The sequence below is a fragment of the Sciurus carolinensis genome, chromosome 7 (genome assembly GCF_902686445.1).
Source record: "Sciurus carolinensis chromosome 7, mSciCar1.2, whole genome shotgun sequence".
Classification (NCBI taxonomy): Eukaryota; Metazoa; Chordata; class Mammalia; order Rodentia; family Sciuridae; genus Sciurus; species Sciurus carolinensis.
This window is the reverse complement of record NC_062219.1, coordinates 45351374-45371558: the sequence shown is the minus strand read 5'-3', so window position 1 is coordinate 45371558 and position 20185 is coordinate 45351374. Positions and strand designations below refer to the sequence as shown.

The following is a 20185-nucleotide window of genomic DNA, read 5'->3' as shown; positions in this document are numbered from 1 at the left end:
GCCTAAGACAAAATTTTGGTATTTATATTTTGCACAAAAAACACTGTCTCAGAACTAACAGGTAACTTCATGCCTTAAGCTTTTGTGCCAAGTGTGTGCTATTTGCTGATGCAAAATGCCTTTCACTGTCTAAATTTCAATATATAATGTATAATCTGAAGTTTTGATTTCCTGGAGAAAAGTGTTCCACAGATGCTAAAAGCATGGAACCGATAGTGCCAATTTATAGAACAGAAGACACATTTCTAGCTAGAGGCAACTTCATACTAAATGGTGACAAATACACTAAATAGGCACATGATTCCAAGACTTTTCCTAAGCCACTGCTTGGATGTTTTTCAAAGCCAATTGGGAATAATTATCATTTTCTATACTATCTATCTCAAACTTTTTATTTATTTAGTTATTCATTTTTAATTTTATTTGGTACTAGGGATTAAACCTAGGGATGCTCTACCACTGATCTATATCTTCAGACCTTTTTTTTTAAAATTAATTTATTTATTTTGAGACAGGGTCTTGTGAAGTTGCTTAGGGTCAGCTCTACTAGCTCTATTAGCTATTGCTCATTAGCTATGTGACCTTGGGCAAATTACCTAGCTTTCTTGACCTATGAATTGAGAATAGTTAATTACGTTATAGGACAATGAGAATTAGGTCAGATAATGTATGTAAATTAATGTAATATCAAGAAAACAGTAAGTACTCAATAAGTATTAGCTATTTTCATACAAAACTTGCCTTACATTTGTAGAGCAACTAATACCTTTGAAAACTCAACATTAAAATGTTTTCATTCAAATACTTGTTGAACAGCAGATTTATATCATTAGAACAACTGTGAGATACATGTGGCAGTTCAAAGCAGTGACCATTCATTTTAAACTTTTGTATATTTTATAGTAAGTATATAAACTATTATTTTCAAGAAGCTAAAATTCTTACATGAAAATAATTCAATCTCTTTTTGTGCCTCTATCTTCTGCAGCATCTATACTACTGCAGCCATTCCCAGTCAGACCCATCTTCTCATCTGCTGCACTGACAGTTGTTAGCACATAACCTCTAACTTTACTACTTTGCATATTTCAAACTGGAGTTTCTACCCAAGCTGTAAATTCCTGAAGGGCAAGGATTATTTATATATTTACATATATGTATTTAAATCAACACCAAATTTTACTAAATTATTGCTAATTATTGATTTTAAAAAATCTTATCCACTCTTTCCAATCTATCACCATAGTCAGTACCCTATCACATCACACCCAGGTTGCTTCATTAGCACCTAAATTGCTCTGCCTACTTCCAATTCTCTCCTATTGATTTCAGAGGTCTGTGGATTGACAGACTGCTTCCATCCATCCTTTATTATTAATGACATTTGAAAGAAAAATAGCTTATGATTCATTTTCAATGCAAAAAGAATTCAGTTTAAATGAAAACGTTCTCTACCAAAGGATATTCTACTGTTCAAAATCAGTGTGACTCCTGTAATCATGTCACCAATACAGAGTAGAGAAGAATAGTCACCTTTCTTTCTGGCATCAGAAAGACTTTCAGTAGCATTTGACAGTCATATTATTTGATCCATTTTATATAATTGTTCACTAAATTCACTAGATTCTTTGGGGTGGGGTGAGAGAGAGAGAGAGAGAGGGACAATCCCCACACATGCTAGACATGCTCTACCACTCATCTATACATCCCCAGCCCAACCCTAGGTATTTTTGAGTTGCTACAGTTAAGCTATGGCACACTGAAGAGAGCCCTGGAATAGAAATCAATGGACCTAGATTCATACTTCTGCCATTTAACATTCTAAGTGACCTTGGGCAAGAAGTTCTTTGTCTATAAAACAAGCAGTGAGGCTAAATCTCTAAGTTTTAGTTCAGTTCTTTTCTTGTATGACCTTCCACCTCCATGCCACTCTCTACTCTCAAGGGTGAACAATTAAGCTTCTATATTCTCTTGCAGTGATCTTGGGGAAAATACGGTGACTTTTCCTAATAAATATGTAGGACTGCCTACAGAAGCTAAAAAGTTCATTCTTGCTGGGTATGTTGGTGCATGCCTCTAGTCCCAATTACTCAGGAAACTGGGGTGATGAGGTGGGAGGATCACTTGAGTCCATGAGTTCAAGACCAGCCTGGTCAACACAATGACTCCATCTCATTTAAAAAAAAAAAAAAAGTTCATACCAGATTTGCAACTGTCTACTAAGTCATCTTCCAGGATAACCTTCATAGATCGTGGAATACTTCCAACAGATAGCCTTTGAACCTAGCAAGAAAAGGAAAACAGAAAACAGATACTAAGACTGTTTAAATACATGATAAGGATCTAGAAGTCAGCAGTATTTGAAATTACTGTTTCTATTTCTCTGGTATTGTCATACAATTTAATTATGATGGGGACTTAAGGAATTTTTCTTGAAAATTGTACCCACTATCAGTTTAAAATTCACTAAATTTGGAGTAAAAGGACCAATATAGAAAATATCTCCTTTTAGATGGTCAAAATAAATATATGCTCCAACTGCTAAATTTAATAACAAAGCTACTTATTCAGAAAAGAGAGGTATTTCTTTCCTGATCTCTAGTCATATGACCTGGGACAAATCACCAAGTCCCTTTGAGTACTCCTTAGTTTTATGCCATGTGGACAAAAAATGATATTTCCTAGGCTTTCTTCACCTCAGTGTGGTCATGACTAAGTTCTGGTCAATGAGATATACACAGATATATTATAGGAGACTGCTAAAATGAAGACTTGGTGAGATGGTAGGTATATTTGCCCATGCTTCCTATTTCCTGTTCTCTAACTGGAATACAGACAGAATGGAGTTGTAGCCATCATCCTGGACCACAAGAAAACCATAAGATAGAAATCCTGCATTAAAAGAGGTGCAGAAGATGAGTGTGGTGGTGCACGCCTGTAATCCCAGCAACTCAGAAGGTTAGGGCAAGAGGATTGCAGGTTCAAGGACAGCCTCAGCAACTTAGCGAGGCTCTAAGCAACTTAGTGAGACCCTGTCTTAAAATAGGAAATGAAAAGGGCTGGAGATGTAGCTACCTGGGTTCAATTCCCAGTACCAAAACAACAACAAAAAAGAGTGGTGCAAAAGAAAAAAAGTTCGAGTCCTCATCACTGTGGAGAATATATACTAGCCTTGGATTGTCTATCTCCTGCTTATTTTAGATGAGAGAATAAACTTCTATGTTTAGTGAAGGAAAATCATGCTCACTTTTGTTAGACAGGATACCTTCTTTGGCACAAGCAAATAAAACTGAAGCAAAACCCTGAATCCTGCTACACATACCATGTTTACCAACCAGTTAAAATCACTTTAATTTTCCCCTGTCCCTTTAGAATTCTTAAATATTCATTTTAAGAATCAACATACTTAGTAATTATTAAGTTATTCTATATCTTCTTAGCAATGTTCTATCTAGAAATACAATTATTTCATGGCTTCTACATCTAAAAACTATATTCTAATATATGTGCGAACAGTTTTAAGCTTGATCTTCCACAAAATGATGACACAAGTCTGTGTATTCATTTTGTATTCCCTAATCCTAGCAATTTGACCACAATGGAAAACTACTTCTTCGTTATTTTTCTCATTTATTGGATCACTTACCTGTTCCTGAATTTTAATTTCTTGGTAATCTCTACACCTGGCTGGAGATGCAGACAAGCCTGAAAGGCAGGTGAATTTTGAGGAATCACAGTTCTCCAAGCTGGGACATGAGGATGGCCGGCAGAAGGTGTAGTATTGCTCAAAGTCAGCCTTGACCACAAATACATGTTTGCATTTGTTACACATGTAATCCCGCTCAAACTCCAGCACTTTCACCAGACTTGTTCGAATCACTGTCCCAGTGACAGACAAAAAGTGTCCCACATCCTTGGTTTTAGGGATGTGTTCCCTCACCAGCTCAGGACAGACAGGCAACCCTAACAGAAAAACAACACCAACTTACACCTTGAGATTTGACTCCATGGATATACTCTCCATATTTCCTGGGGGAGAAATTACAATTTCAGGAAAGAAATCTTTTTTGTTTTACTAAAGAAAAAAATCAGATCATCAACTCAATTAAGAAAATAGAAAGAACTTCAAATAACAATTTTCAAAGGACTCTCAAAAGCATATATCAAGATGCTATAATAACCAGGGTTACAAACAGAATTGATTCTCATAAAAGGTCTATCCCAGTAGGATCTAAATATGGGGTGTAATTGTAATCATATTTCACAAAGAAAATATTGCAACTTGCCACACATAAAATAAGTTGATGATTCTTTCAGTAAGTCACAAAACAGAGAGATAAAGAAATGACAGCATAATAACCAACAAGTTTCAAAGAGCTACCTGACTGGGTTTTTTTTTTTTTTTCTTCCCAGTTAAGTTCAGTATTTATAAATAACATAAATCTGATGGTGTTTCCAGGTCTTGACTTACCTAGAAGTTTACCCACAGCATCACTTTATCCTTTAAAAACCTGTGCTATTCAACGTAAAAAAGAAAACAAACAAGAAACCAGGGAACTGAAAAGTTACAAAATGCCAAAGAAAAGTCTAACACAGAAATGCCCTTTATATTTGGCTGCAATGCATCACTGGAGTGGAAAGATGCTGGTTGTCATGGTCAAAGGCTACTTCCCAACATGTTTATTAGGGTAGCATTTGTTACACTAACTAGTTCATGACCTGTGGTCTGTTGCATGTCCTAAGAATTAAGTGGCTCAAAACCTGATTACTGTGCACACCAAAGAGTAATCATTTAGATTTGCCAAACTCATGAGAAATAACCATAGTAGGTATCATTAACACCTTAAGATTCTATGGTGAGCATTTTGATATATGTACTATAAAAGCCTAACAATAATAGTAATCATCAGAAGGTAGTCCAGGCTAGCCTACTCACACATACATAAATGGTAGAGCCTAGCACATTCATCAACTGAATGTACAATGGCATAAATAATGCCTTTTTATATCTGAAGGAAACTTCTACCCAAGAAGAATAAAAAGGAAGGTACTCTTTGGTTCCATGAACAACTTATACTTGCAGATGATGTTCCAGGCCCACATTATGCTAGACCATGACAAGTCTACATGAACCTCCTCCCCTTTTTTCTTCTTTTTTTTAATCGGCACAAGAAAGTGTGCTGGAGACCTACTGCACACTTGGAAAGAAGGCAAACTGTAGGTGTCAGGAAGAGGGCCCAGCCGTATGTTTCCCCTACATTCTCAGATTTCCCTTCTGTGTCCCTGCTAAAGGGTAGGCACAATAAGGGAGTCCCTTGCTGCTCTTCCCTAGTAAGGATACTGTGTCTAATCAATTATAATATCTCTTAAGAAGAACTATGTAAACAATTACAACTGATTTTCTAATAAAATTAACTTTTATAATTATCTTCTGCACTTTTATAGTACAAGGCAATATGTCATCATTAATGTTCTCAAATAAGAAATCTTAAAAGAACAGTGTACATCTTACTGAATCATGCAACTGGTACAAGTTAGGATAAGGTGTTATTTTTGTTTTGTTTTGTTTTTCTAGTCTAAAGCATGATAGATTAAATGGTTTATTTTATATAGTAAAGTAAATATACTTTTATTTAAAAAGGGTAACAAAGGTGAGTACATTTCTGGGTCTTCAGATTCTTTTCTTTCATTTCACACGATGATGTTTAAGATTTCATAATAAAAAGACAAAGGCAAAATAATGTTAAGCCAAACTGGCCATATATAGTCAAAATTTTAGAACTATTGGAAAAGGCTGAGATACCATTTTAAAGGTCAATTTATTTTTAATAAATGGATTTTGACACAAAGAATTTTCTTCCTATATATATTACTATGTATGCTTTTCAATTATCCCCGTTGAATCACAAGGAGTTCAGCTACTATTAGTGCTGAACACAAAAACCTTTATCATTCTCTGACCCATTCCCTGATAAAAGATCAAAGCAATTTTTGAAATAGAGATATGTCCACATTGATTATTTTAGGTCCAGGTCACCAGACCAGCAGCACCAGCATCAATGAGAGCTACTGAAAATGCAAATTCTCAGGCCTCACACCTGCTATCCTCAATTAGAAACTGGGGGTGAGCACAGCAATCAGTGTTTTAACAAGCCCTCCTGATAATTTGGATGCTCACTAATGTTTGAAAACTACTGCTTTAAATGACACATGAATATTATTCTTTGTTACTTACTTTTCATGTAAACCACTGATAATACCAAGTAAACTTTAGGCTAATAAAAATCCCAGAAGCCAAAATAAGAAATATAGGTAAAAGAAAAAAAAAAAAAAAAAAAGAAAGAAAGAAATGTAGGTAAAAGAGTAAAATTCAATGCATATCCTGGATATCCTGGTAAAACAAAGTCAGAAACTATTTCATGTTCCTAAGGCCAATAAACCACAAAGGCATCCTGAGTTTTAACGATAAAATGCCTAATCTGTAGTCCAAGATGGAGGTGCAATATACCAAAAATCAGACTATTTTAGGCCCTGATCATTTACATATGTTGTTCATTCTTCTTGGGACACCTCCATCCTTCATTGGCCTTATCTTCTCTTCTTGAAACCTCCAGTGATCCCCCTAGGAGAACTAAGTCTGTGTTCTATGAGTTAATATATACCTTACACATTTCTTGAGTGAGGCATGCATCATGTAACAATTACAATTCTGTACATATGTACAGATTTTGTACATATGTATGTATCTGTAGGCATACATATACCATCTGGTAAATATTTAACTATATAGATATCTCCCCCACAGCCTTGAGCACCCCCCAACCTCTTTTTGGTTTCCCAAGAACCTAAATTCATATACATGTCATATTTATGGAATGAATGTTACTAAGGTAAACATAATGTGCAATTTCTTTTTAGAGAAGAATTTAAAAAATAGGCTAAAATCATTCTGAAACTGACAGAGTCACTTAGACAGAATTTCATTATTTAAACTGAACATGGGAAGGTATCTAAACATAAGCGAAGCATAGAATCACTTCCTAAATACTATTTCAACAACACTAACTAAAGCCTCTTTTAACAATTCTTTTGAAAACTCATTAAAAAGGAACATTTCTTCTTGACCCAGCAAGAGATTATCTAGTGCCCTTATGCATAATGATTAATAATCTTCATAATTTTAGCCTGGCAAATGTAAATGCAGTAACTGTTTTTCATTTAAATCAAACTTCTGCTGACTTTTGGAATCTTATTTTGCCTCCAAGGAGTTCTACTCTAGTGGCTTCTAACCTTTGTGGAATCATAGTAAGCATTTCTGTTGATTATAAATCCTCATCCTTCTCAAACGTACTGTAAGGTAAACATTTATTTTTTAACAAAGGGTATGTGTGTTTTCCAACTTAATTATAGGCTGCTTTAAGTATTCTGAAGTTTGCTTTCAATTTCACCAAATCCTTCTTTTTCATAAATAGACTAAGGTTGTACCTTCTTTCATTAGTTTATATAATGAGGACATACTTTAATTTAAATTTTAAAAAAAGACTGGATGGTTAATAGGGATTCTAGAGGTAGTCTGCTCAATGAATAGTTTGTCAAGTCTCCAAGTCCAGCATACTGCTCTAACCAGATATCTTCTAAATTCATTTTTCTCCTTTCATCATTCCACACATCTTCCCAGAAATAATTCCCATGAACTAATGAAAAATTATTGCACTGTAGTGTTACTTTTCTAAAATTCTTAAGAGTGACTTTCAATTCTATCTACTCTGTTAAAACTCATTTTTAAAAGAAGATGAGGATCAAGGAGACAGGAATTCAAGAACATGGTTTTGCCACCACAAGTTACTAATGACTCCACTGTACTTACTTAAAAATTAAGATGCTTAATCTGTCAATCCTTCAACAAAAGTGTATTGGGTTCCTGACAGGTGGACAGTACAGTGCTAATCTTAACATATAAAAATAATTTCCTAAAATAGTTTTGAAGCTCACTGAGCAGGATCTACCACTTTTCTAATCCTTATATTATCAATTTTTTTTATTGTCAGTAGTCACAAATGCTCATAAAACTACTTGGGATTACAATTTTACACACATAGAGAATTTATATGACTACTGTTGTCTCCATACTCTTCTCTTTCCCCTCTGTCAGATGGCTAGTACCCCATGTCCAGAGATGATAATCATTCTAATCTGAAAAAAGTGACCAGCAGGTACACAACACATATGTATTTTAAATAAAAATACAAATTATTTTTTTAGTGCTCTGAATCCCACATTTATTCTATTTTCCTAAAATCTTCATAGAAAACTACATGTGGTAACATTCTTAAAGTGATTTACCTGATATCCTGGCATGAAGATTCTGCTTCATGGAAGCACCATCAGGCTGAGAAAGGGACTGGAGAATTGTCAGGGCTGATCTTCGGAGTGCACTATCAAAAATAGTTAGCACTTCATTGGGGAATGCATTGAAATATTCTCCAATTTCCATGTTGGTCTCGAAAAGGGTCATGGCATTAACTACAACTGAGTAATGAGCATCTTCATCTCTCTCCTTCAAGATTAGAAGAATATCATTCTTATGGTATTCTGAAGCATATGACTCAAACACTTGACCCACCAGCATAACTTGATCACTGTTCATCTTAAACCTAGGTTACTAAATAAAAAGAAAAAATGGTATTGTATCTTTGATATTCAAGATTTTCACACAAATTAACAAAATTGATTTTTTGGTTATAAATCATCCTGGTTTTAGGTTATGCTATAATCACAATACCTGAATTCAAACTTGAATTAGATCTAAATTATCTGTTATAGTTAGTTGTATAATAACATGTACTTTAAAAATGAGAAGTGAAATTTACGCCAAAGAAATAAATGGTACTGATTATGGAAATCCAAAACGATACAAAATATTTTCCATATCTTTTTCCCAATCTTTCTCCTCACTAACCCTTTATTAATATAATTTACATAATATACATAAAAGATAACAGACTTTTGACCACATTACATACATATATTGTTGCTCTCAAGTATAATGTCTTAAACACTGCCAGTGGAGTCTTTCCAAGTGTCCTGGTTCTACATATTATTCAAAGAAGAGCATATCATTTTTTCCTCTCTTTCTTTAATCACACACACACACACACACACACATTTTCATCTGTATCCCACTATATAAAGAGAGTCAGTTCTAACCTGAATAATCAATGATTTTCTTTAGAAATGTATATTTAGAGCTGAATTAGCTTCCTAACCTAGGAAAACTAGACTTCAGCAAAAACAGACATACACCTGTAACCCCACCTACTAGGGAGGCAGAGGCAAAAGTTTGAAGCTAAGCCGGACAACTTAGTGAAACCCTGCCTCAAAAATACAATCTAAAAAAGCGCTTGGGGATGTAGCGCAGCAGTAGAGCACTTGCCTAGCGTGCAAGAGGTCCTGGGTTCAACCTCCAGTACTACATACACAAAAAGAGCACAAAAAAGCTAGACAAACTGAGGAAAGAAACATTAAAAGTTTTTGAATAATAAATAAGATTGGAAATAAAACATAACATATACCATACTTCGCCTATCTCATTCCCCTGGAAATCATCATCCTCTTCTTTCTAAATCTAGATTTGCAGATAAAAAGGGCCTACCCCATTCTATTTTCATGTATACAGTCAGACCACAAATCACCTATGCATAAAACCAACTCAATGTCTACTTCCTAGTATCTACCATGCACAAGACATTATGCTAGCAAATGAAAAGCATAGTAAAAGGGACTCTATGTCTTCAGAGAACCAGAAGACATATCAAATGAAAACTGCTCTGCCAGTGGTAAAAATGCAATACAAACAGGACCACAAAGGAGAAAAGAATTAAATTTAAACGAGGCAACAATCACACTTGTGGGAGTGTAGCTGCACTGGGGCAGTTACAAATGAGATATTCAAATGTTTGTCCAAACTCTTACATGGTTTGGAAACGGAGTAAATACCTTAGAAGAGGTGTACGTTAATATGATTTACTTGATTTATCCAACATTTATTGTACTAGGCTGTACAAATATGAGGATTAAATAAAATTGTTACAAAGTTTACAGTTTAGCATTCTCAATATCTGTTACATATGCTATAAATGATAGCCAGCATGAGATTGAGAGATGAACAAATTTATATGGTAGAGAATAAGTGAACGTAAATTATGGACACCACACTCATACATGATTTGGTCTTAGGTAATAAAAATTCAGCTGAGTGTAAAGCAGAAAAGCACTTGGCAGGAACTAACCACAAAGTACTTCCACCGATGTGGTCTTTGCTTAAAAACAAACAAAACCCGTTGGGATCCCAAGGGTGGCCACAATAGAATCTCTAAGATTCTCTTAGATGCATATTCAATTTAAAGCCACAAATTTAGCAATTTGAAAAACAGTACCATTTAGAGAAGGAAGAAGGAAGCTGCGGGATTCAAGTTTCAAATTAAGGTCAGATTAAATTTTGCCTAGTTAGATCATCAATTTATATCGTTTTATGGACCACCTTTTTTGGCAACAGCATACTCTTTCAATATCTGTGCAATACTGACTAATCGAATATTTCACATGCAGTTCGTTTACTCCATGAACACGCCCACCCAGATACAGGATTAAGGCACGACTCCGGAGTTTCATTTTCCTTTTTTTTCTTATTGAATATTTGGGGTCAGAACCATTTTTGCTTTAAGAAGAACAGCTAATGCAGAAGCTTGGGGATCCCGGTCGCCCCGCCCCGCCGCTGGAAGCGCGCCCCCGGAGGGGGTGTGCGCCGAGGCTAAGACCCGCCCCCTCCGCGCGGGAGCGCGCCGTCGCTGCTCCTCCTCCTCCTCCGCGCCCGCCCGGCGGCGCGGCAAACCTGGAGCCGACCCGCTCCCAGACTCAATTTCTCTAAAAACTCAATTTCTAATCCACAGGGGCTCAACCTCAGCCCCTGCCCTTCGACACCTCCGCAGGTCCGACCCGTACTGGGCTCTGCTCCCGGGCAGTTCCTTAGACTGACCGGTATCAGAGCTGAACAGTTTCTGAACTAGAAAAAACGTGCGCGAGACTTAAAACTAACTACAGAAAAATAAAACGAATAAATCACCGCGAAATGAGGCAGCGGCTGTCACTTACTGGCTGACACGCAGTGTCAGAAGTCGCCGGGGACGCGCTACTCCCGAACGCGCGGGAGCTCCGGCCCGGCGGCGGGGTCGTCCCCGCAGCCCCTGGGGCACGAGGAAGCCGGTGGGGGCGGGGCGTGCGCGTGGCCGCTCGGAGCGCCTCCGGCCGCGGGGGCGCGCAGACTCCGTGGGGTTAGCTTCGCGCCGGCGGCCCGGCCCGGCCTGCGTTCCCGACGGTCGACTAGCCGCGCACCGCCTCTACTTTGCAGCCCAGGCGGCTCTTCCGGGTAGAGACGCAGGCGGGCGCGCGCCCTGAGTCGCGGTGGGCTGAGAGCGGTGGGGCGGAGCGGGGAGGAGCCGGGCGGGTTGGGGAGGGGCGAGGAGGGTCCTGGGCGGGGTGAAGGGCGGGGCGCAGCTGGGACGGAGCTGGACTGGAGAAGGGGGCGCTATGGGGCCGCTGGGGAGGATCAAGAGGTTTTTGTTTTTGTTTTTTGTTTTGTTTTGTTTTGTTTTGTTTTGTTTGTTTTGTTGGTGTATCCAAGGAATCTACCTAACCCACGTTCGCAAAGCTTCTCCCGTTTTCTGTTAAAAAGTTTTAGAATTTTAGATTTTTTTTTTCTGGTACTAGGAATTGAACCTAGGGGCAATTACTACTGAGCTACATCCCCAACTCTTTTTGTTTTTTTGGAACAGTCTCACTAAGTTTTCTAGGGCCTCACTAAGTTGCTAAGGTTGGGCATGACTTTATCATCCTCCTGCCCCACCTCCTCGGTTGCTGGGATTACAGGCATGCACTATGGCACTTGATAAATTTTAGCTTTTATATTTAGATTTAGGATCCAATTAGAGTTAATATTTTTGTAGGTAGTGCAAGGTATGAATCTTAGGTCACCATTTTGTGTATGAATATGCATTGGCATTTGTTCCAAGATCTCTCCTTCTCACACAGGATGTGGAAAAAAAGGGAACTTTGAACTGATGTAAAAAAAATCAGTTTTAAAAATGTTAGACCTTCTACTCTGTTCCGGTGATTTATTCATCTAGTTTTACAAATAAGTAAATAAATAATGCCTGCTCTTTTGAATCCATGGTGTTTTCTTGTGAACTTTAGTTAGATTGTCATTTTCTATTTTTAAAAACTGGGATTTAGATTAGACCTACACTGAATCTATAGATCCACATGAGAATAATTTATGTGTTAACAATATTGAGTCATATGACTTGAACAAGTCTTTCCATTTAGGTGTTATTCCATCAGGTGTTATTTCTGTCCATAATATTTTGATCTTTTGTCAGTTTTATCCCTCTCAAATTTATCCCTAAACCAGGTGAGGTGATGCACGCCTGTAATCCCAGCATCTCAGGATACTAAGATGGGAGATTTCAAGTTCAAGGCCAGCCTCAGCAACTTAGATTGTCTCTCAAAATAAAAAAGAAGAAAGGGCTGTGAATGTAGCTTAATGGTAAAGTGCCCTGAGTTCAATCCTCAGTACTGGCAGGGAGGAAAACTATACTTTTTTATGCTTTTTAAGTGACAAGTTAAAATTTTCAATTTTCACTTGGACTTTACTAATGTATAGAAATGCAGCTGGGTTTGTTGTTGTTGTTGTTTTTGGTTTTAGCATTGATGTTGTACCTGCATTTTGTAAAAACCATCTATGAAGTCCAGTGGGAAGGTTATTCTGTAAGAAAAAGAAAGATCTTTAAACAAATTGACTTTTGAGTATTAAATCAACATTGCTTTTTTGAAAAATTCCAACTCATTCATGATGTGTTATCTTTTTATATATTGTTTGCTAACATTTTGTTTAGAGCTTGCATGTTATATTTGGGGTATTCATCTAATTTTTTGTTTTGCTGGTATTTTAAGTTTGTAATGTGTTTGTCTTGTTTTGTTATCAGGTAATGCTAACTTCACAGAATGAATCAAGAAGTTTTCTCTTCCTTTTGATTTTCTAGAAAAATTTATGTAAAATCGATGTTTCTTCCTTAATTGTTATAATTTACCAGCAAAATTTTATCAACCTGGAGTTTTCATTGTGGGAAAATTTTAGTTACAAATTCAAATTCTTTGAAAGATAAGTGTTATTTACACTATTTCCAAGGGCTAGTATTTTGTCTTTCAAGGAATTGTCTATTTCATCTTAGTATCTAATTTTATGAACATGGACTTGTTTGTAATATTGCTTTATTATCCTTGAAAGCAAAAATAACTGAAATGGGGACAGACCTTAACAGATCAGCATGGCCTTTCTTTTTTAAGTAGCGGAATGCACATTTTCAGGGAGAAAATGGCGACTGGTTACAAGAGGGGTCTGATTTTTATAGGGTTTAAGTGAAACTCGAATCATACCAGAATGCATCTGTTGAGAAGTCAGGGGAAACAGCTGTGCAAGTTCAGAGTCAGGGGGAGCAGTTGTGAAACTTCAGAGCCCATTGTTGCTGAGAAATGGTGAAAGCCCAGAGCCCACTGTTCGCCTTTTCCCCCTGACCCCCACCCTGGACCCAGTGTCCTCCTTTCTCCCTGGGGATTGTTGTTTTACATATCCTTCAATTCTTTTAGTATGTAAGGAATCAGTAGTGATATCCTCTCTTTCATTCCTGATATTGTTATTTTCCTTTGATGATTGTCTTAGTCTGCTAGGGCTGTTATAACAAAATATCATAGAGTATGTAACCCAAACAACAAAATTTATTTTCCCACAGCTCTGGAGGCTGGTAAGTCTAAGCTCAAAATGCCAGCCAGTTCTGGTAAGAGCTGGCTTCCTGGCTTGCAGGTGATCATCTTCTGTGTCCTCACACATCAGAGAGAGAGAAAGAGAGCGAGCACCCTGTGGTATCTCTTCTTCAAAGGACGTCAGTTCTATTATCTCGGGACTTCACTATCTGACCTCATTTAACCTTGATATCACCTTGATACCTCATTTAACTCTTGATGCCTGTTTTAGTCAGCTATTTTGCTGCTGTGAAAGATCTGACCAGAACTATTTTAGGGGAGGAAAAGTTTATTTGAGGGCTCACGGTTTCAGAAGTCTCAAACCATAAGTGGCTGGCTCCATTCCTTGGGAATCAAGGTGAAGCAGGACATCATGGAGGAAGAGTGTAGCAAAGGGAAACAGCTCACAAGATGATCAGGAAGCAGAAAGAGAGACTACACTCACCAGATACCAAATATATACCCAAAAGCCACACTCCCAATGTCCCACCTTCTCCAGTCTAACCTTCAGTTACCACTCAGTTAATCCCTATCAGGGGATTAGTTCACTGATTGGATTAAGGCTTTCACAACCCAATCCTTTCTTCTCTGAACCTTCTTGCATTGTCTTACACATAAGCTCTTGGGGGACACCTCACATCCAAACTATAACAATGCCTTATCTCCAAATGCACTCACATGGTGGACTAGGTCTTAACCCTCTGAATTTGGGGTTGGGAGACATGATACAGTCTAGAGCAGTGGTGATCTCCATCCCATCCCCAACTGCAAAGGACTTCCACTAGTGTCCTCCCCTGCCGATTTCAGCTGTTGCTCTGTAGTAAATATAGGGAGATTGTATCTAGACAGATTTCCAGCAGGAGTTACTTTTCCTGTCCCTCAGCCAGTGCCACTGGTAGGAGGGAAACTTTGATTCTCTTCAATATTCTATTTGAGAACCTGATGGGGTTCCTGGAGGTAAGGCCTATGCAAGTGCAAGAACCTTTTTATGCTCAAGCCTCTTAGAACCTCTTGCTCACTCACTGGCACTTGGAGATCAGCAGTTCATTAAAGATTTCAAGTTTAATTTTCCTACCATCTTGTTATGGTTTGGATATGAGGGGACCCCCAAAAGCTCACATATAGGACATTGCAAGAAGGTTTGAAGGAGAAATGATTGAGTTATAGCCTTAACCTAATCAATGAGTTAATCCTTGATGGGATTAGCTGAGTGGTAACTGGAGGCAGGTGGGGTGTGGCTTGATGAAGTTGTTCATTGGGGATGTGGCTTAGGGGTATATATTTGTATCTGGCAAGTGGAGACCTTTCTCTCTGCTCTCTGATCATTATGTGAGCTGCTTCCTTCTGCCATGCTCTCCCACCACAATGGAGCTGGCTGTATATGAACTGAGACCTCTAAACCATGAGCCCTCACATAAACATTTTTTCTCCAAAATTGTTCTCATCAGATCTTTTAGTCACAGCAGTGAAAAAGCTGACTAACCATAAATTGGCACTGAGAAGTAGGGTCATTGCTGTGACTAACCTGCTCATGTGGTCTAGAAGCTTTTTGAGCTTTTTGGAACTGGTTGGAGGAATTTTGAGATGTTTAGCAAATGCAAACTCGATTTTTCTTGAATGGGTTCTTGATTGCTGCTGCAATCACCTGAGGACATTTGACTCTCATTCCTTCACTCTTCCAAAATGGACTCTGCCCATGATTCTCCAGGGAGTTTCCAGAAGCTTTCAGTCTTGGACTGGGGTAGCACCATCGATCCCCTTTTTTCTGAGGCTTCAGCCTCTTGTACTGTGCTGCTACTGGTTCCTCCAACACTCCGGCCTACGGATGGCCATGTGGACTATCCAGCTTCTGATTGTATAAGCCAATGTAATAAATCCCCTTTTTATAATCATACTTCCTATTGATTCTGTTCCTCTAGAGAACCCTGACTAATATACATCTTATAGGCATTGGAACTTTTTTCAGATAACAAAAGTTCAGGACCTCTTTCTGCAGGCCTCATATCTTTCTCCAGATTTCAGGCTTTATGAGTTCAACTAGTTAATTCTTTGTTTTTTATTTTAATGGTTACATTGGGTTTATAGAATACATCTTTAACTTACTTTGTACTGTCTTCAAGTGCTATTACTACTTATATAAGAAACTTTAAGTAGTACACCTTCATTTCTCCTTCCCAGTATTTGCACTCTTGTTGCCACATGTCTTGTACAGAGGTCCCCATGACATGTTGTTCATTTGTTTCAACTGCCAATTATCATTTAAAGAAATTTAAATAATAAGAAAATAATGTTTATTCATCTAGTTACCATATCCAGTGCTCTATCATTATTTCAATTATTTTTTGTCTTTTTTCCCACCCAGACTTTAGTTACACATAAAATTCTTTTGATAGTATTTTTCTTTCTGCTGAAAGTTTTTCCATTAACCTTTATTATAGTGTGGATTTTTTGGTGATGAATTTGCTTAGTTTTGGTATGTCTGAAAATGTCACTCATACTTTCAAAAGATAGTTTTAGGGAGCAAGCATGAAACCATAGGGTGAAGGGTTCTTCCTCCCCCTTCTTTTAGTATATTAGAGAAGTTGTTCCACTGAACCACCATTTGATCCAGCTATCCGACTCCTCAGTTTATACCCAAAGGACTTAAAATCAGCATACTACAGTGAGGCAGCCACAACAATGTTTATAGCAGCTCAATTCATGATAGCAAAACTGTGGAACCAACCTAGATGTCCTTCAACAGATAAAGAAAGTGTGGTAAATGTACAAAATAGAATATTACTCAGCCTTAAAGAAGAATAAAATTATGGCATTTGCAGGTAAATGGATGGAACTGGAGATGATGATGCTAAGTGAAATAAACCAATCCAAATAACCAAAGGTTGAATGTTAGATTCTCTGATAAGTGAGTGCAGATCCATTGTGGGGGTTGGGTAGAGAAAAATGAAGGAACTTTGGATTGTACAGAGGGGAGTGAGGGAAGAGATGGGGTGGGTGGGGATGGGAAAGACAGTAGATTGAGACAGACATTATTACTCTAATATCATGTATGAAAAAAATAAAAATAAATAAAAGTTAAAAAAGAGGCAATTAGAAAAACTGTAAAAAAAAAAAAGGAAAAATAAAGTTGTTCTACTATATTTTTCTTGTGCTATTTCTAGTGAGAAATCTGCTGTCATGTGTTATCTTTGTGTTACACTGTCCTTATATAACATTTTCCTCCATCTGGATCATTTCAAAGTTTTGTCAATCACTAACTTGAACAGTTTATGATTTGGCTTCATGTATTTTTCTTCATGTTTCTTGTAGTTGAGATTTGTTGAGTTTTTGCATATGCTGCTTTATAATTTTCATTCTATTTGGTAAAAATTTTGGCTTTTATTCCTTCAAGTATTTTTTTCTGCTTCTTCCGGTTCTCTCCTCTGGGGACTCCAGTTACACATGTATTAAGGTACTTGACATTGTCTGACAAAACTTACTGGTACTCTTTTGAGGTTTTTTTTTTTTTTTTTTGATTCATTTTCAATAGTTTCTATTGCCATGCCAACCAGTTCACTAACCTTTTCTTCTGCAATGTCCAATTTGCTGCTAATCATGTTCAAGGTATTTTATATTTTAGCCTTTACAGTTTTTAATCTCTAAAAGTTATATTTAGGTTTTTCTTCTTTCTCTTTGTGCAGTACTGAGGAACAAGCCTGAGAACCCAAGCATGCTAGGCAAGCATTCTGCCACTGTGCAACGTACCCAGCTTTAAAAAATAAATAAATAAAAATAAAAATATATTTTTTTATTTTTTGAAACAGGTTCTTACTAAGTTGCCCAGATAGCCTCAACCCTGAGATCCTCTTGCGTCGGCCTTGCAAATATTTGGGCCTTTTAAAAATATTGTCGCTCTTTCCCTGCCATTGCCGAGTCACAGGGAGGCGGAGGCTTGGGTTCGTTCAAGATTCGGCTTCACCCGTAACCCACAGCCATGGCCGAGGAAGGCCTTGCTGCTGGAGGGCTAATGGACGTCAATACTGCTTTACAAGAGGTGCTGAAGACTGCCCTCATCCACAATGGCCTTGCACGTGGAATTCGCGAAGCTGCCAAAGCCCATCTAAGAGTCAGGCCCATCTTTGTGTGCTTGCATCCAACTGTAATGAGCCTATGTATGTCAAGTTGGTGAGGTCCTTTGTGCTGAGCACCAAATCAACTTAATTAAGGTCGATGACAAGAGGAAACTAGGAGAATGGGTAGACCTTTGTAAGACTGATCGAGAAGACAAACCCCATAAAGTGGTTGGTTGCAGTTGCATAGTGGTTAACGACTATGGCAAAGAATCTCAGGCCAAGGATATCATCAAAGAGTACTTCAAAGCAAGAAACGAGCAAATAAAATTTTCATTCACATTGCTCAAAAGAAAAAAAAGAAAGAAAGAAAAAGAAAAATAATATTGTCTGTTGCATCTCAGTCCAGATTCTCTCCTGCCTTCACATTTGCATTTGCTGTTACTCTCAGAGAAAACTCATCCCCCAATAGTTTAGTTCATTCACTCTCTTACAGCCTACTTCACATCTCATTGTACTCACTCTGATACAATGCCTACGTGATGAGATGAAGTGAGGTGAATGATAAGCACTTACCATGGACTGTGCCTGTAACTTTTTAATTATGAGGTGTGAAGACAGAAAATTGGCATGGAATTTTTCTTCCTTCACAGTTTATGCATAGAAGATTTGCTCTTACCTTAAATCTTAGCGACTTCAGCATATGACTTTTTTTTTTCTTTCCCTATTTAAGTACTTGCACTTTTTCAGTTAGAGGTACAAGCATTTCATAACTTCTTTGGCATCCTAATTGCTAGTGTCACTATTCTTGCACTTTGGGGCCATTCTTACATAAGGGTTACTTGAACACAAGAACTGTGAGACCATGAAAGTCAATCTCATAAGCAAGATGGCCATAAACTGACTGACAGGAGGCACATACAAGGTGGATACATCAGACAGTTTACTGCTCAGGTGGGACAAAGCAAGATGACACAAGATTGTATCACATTACTCAGAAGAAATTTTGCAATTTAAAACTCATGAATTGTTTGTTTCTGGAATTTTCTAGTTAATATTTCAAATTGCTGTTGACCACAGATAATTGAAACCATGGACTATGAAACTGCAGATAACAGGGAACTATTGCATTATAAAAAAGTAAAATGAAGGCAGCTTTCTGAAGATACTACCAATTTCCCTGAAAGAAGTTTCCTGCTTCACCTTCTATTTAAAAGTTAAGAAAAATCGGCCCTGTGTTTGTGCATTATTTTAGCTTCTAGTTTACCTAAAACTACTGGGAAGTTTAAAAATGCCTGACCAAGTCAGCAAGACAAGAAGCAAAACAATCTATAAAGACTATTCATAGATTTCTTTTTTCTTTCCTCCTCCTCCTCCTCTTCCTCTACTTTCTCCTTCCCCTTCTTCCTTTCCTGTGTCATTAGGGATTGATCCAGGGGCACTTTACCACTGAGTTTTATCCCAAGCCCTCTATTTTTTAAATTTTGAAATAGGATATTGCTTAGTTTCTAAGTCTGACCTTGAACTTGCCTTGAACTTGGGTCCAGCTCTTGACTCAGCTTCCCAATTTGCTGAGATTTCAGGTGTGTGCCATCGTGTCCAGAAAGTTTAAATATTAATACAGATTTCTTAGCTTCAAGATAACAAGTAAAGTAAATACCATTAAGAGGGTTCAGATTGGCTAGATTGATAAACATAAACAGTGGATATTATTTCCTAACCTGTGTGTTTTTAAGTTCTTGGTTGCAAGTAACAGAAACTAATTCAAATAGCTTAAACAAAATTACTATAAGAGTGCTGAGTATCTTAAGGAACCAAAGAGAAGGAATGTAATCAAGTCGGGGAAGGGCTTAGACAAAGAATCGAAAGCTACAAGGGAGCTCTGTTTTTGGCCTTTTCTTTTGTACTTATATGCTCCATAGTTTCTTTTTTTTTTCTTTTTAATAGTTTATTTCAATAGATTTCCATCTCTACTCCTTATTCAGGGACATGGTGACCTCACATCTTCAAGGTGTACATGTTAGGAAAACTAAATGATTTTCATGCCCAATCCCAAATTATTGGTGAAAGGATCACTTAGGGTCTGTGCTGATCTTTGGTTTAATTGGCTATAGCCAGTTCAGCCAAGTTAAACTGACTGCCAGAGTCCAGCCCAGTGGATCAAGAAATACTCATAGGGAAAATCTGCAGAGAAAACAAAAAGTGTTATTGATTCATTAACTGGGCATAGATCCTGATTCATTCCCAGGAGCCCCCAAATGCCTGTAATTTTGTAGAGCCTA

General features: G+C 37.5%; 1 protein-coding gene and 1 pseudogene across 10 annotated transcripts in view; one reads left to right on the top strand and one right to left on the bottom strand.

Moving 5' to 3' along the window:
- Positions 1-11406, bottom strand: part of Mcm9 (minichromosome maintenance 9 homologous recombination repair factor) — an 85644-nt gene extending 74238 nt beyond the window's left edge. For 8 of the 10 annotated variants that reach the window (XR_007109608.1, XM_047559716.1, XM_047559709.1 and 5 more), the window contains exons 1-4: positions 11152-11406; positions 8344-8662; positions 3647-3963; positions 2202-2283 (exon numbers count right to left, since the gene is read on the bottom strand). Coding sequence is in view for 9 of the 10 variants with exons in the window: in XM_047559716.1 (XP_047415672.1) it covers positions 2202-2283; positions 3647-3963; positions 8344-8647 (703 nt within the window). In the remaining variant the exon portion in view is untranslated. Of the gene's footprint in view, positions 1-2201; positions 2284-3646; positions 3964-8343; positions 8663-11151 lie in introns of those variants that run through there. The other 2 variants (XM_047559710.1, XM_047559711.1) reach the window with 2 other exon arrangements.
- Positions 11407-17827: 6421 nt separating this feature from the next.
- Positions 17828-19052, top strand: LOC124989203 (40S ribosomal protein S12-like; annotated as a pseudogene).
- The last annotated feature ends 1133 nt before the right edge of the window (positions 19053-20185 follow it).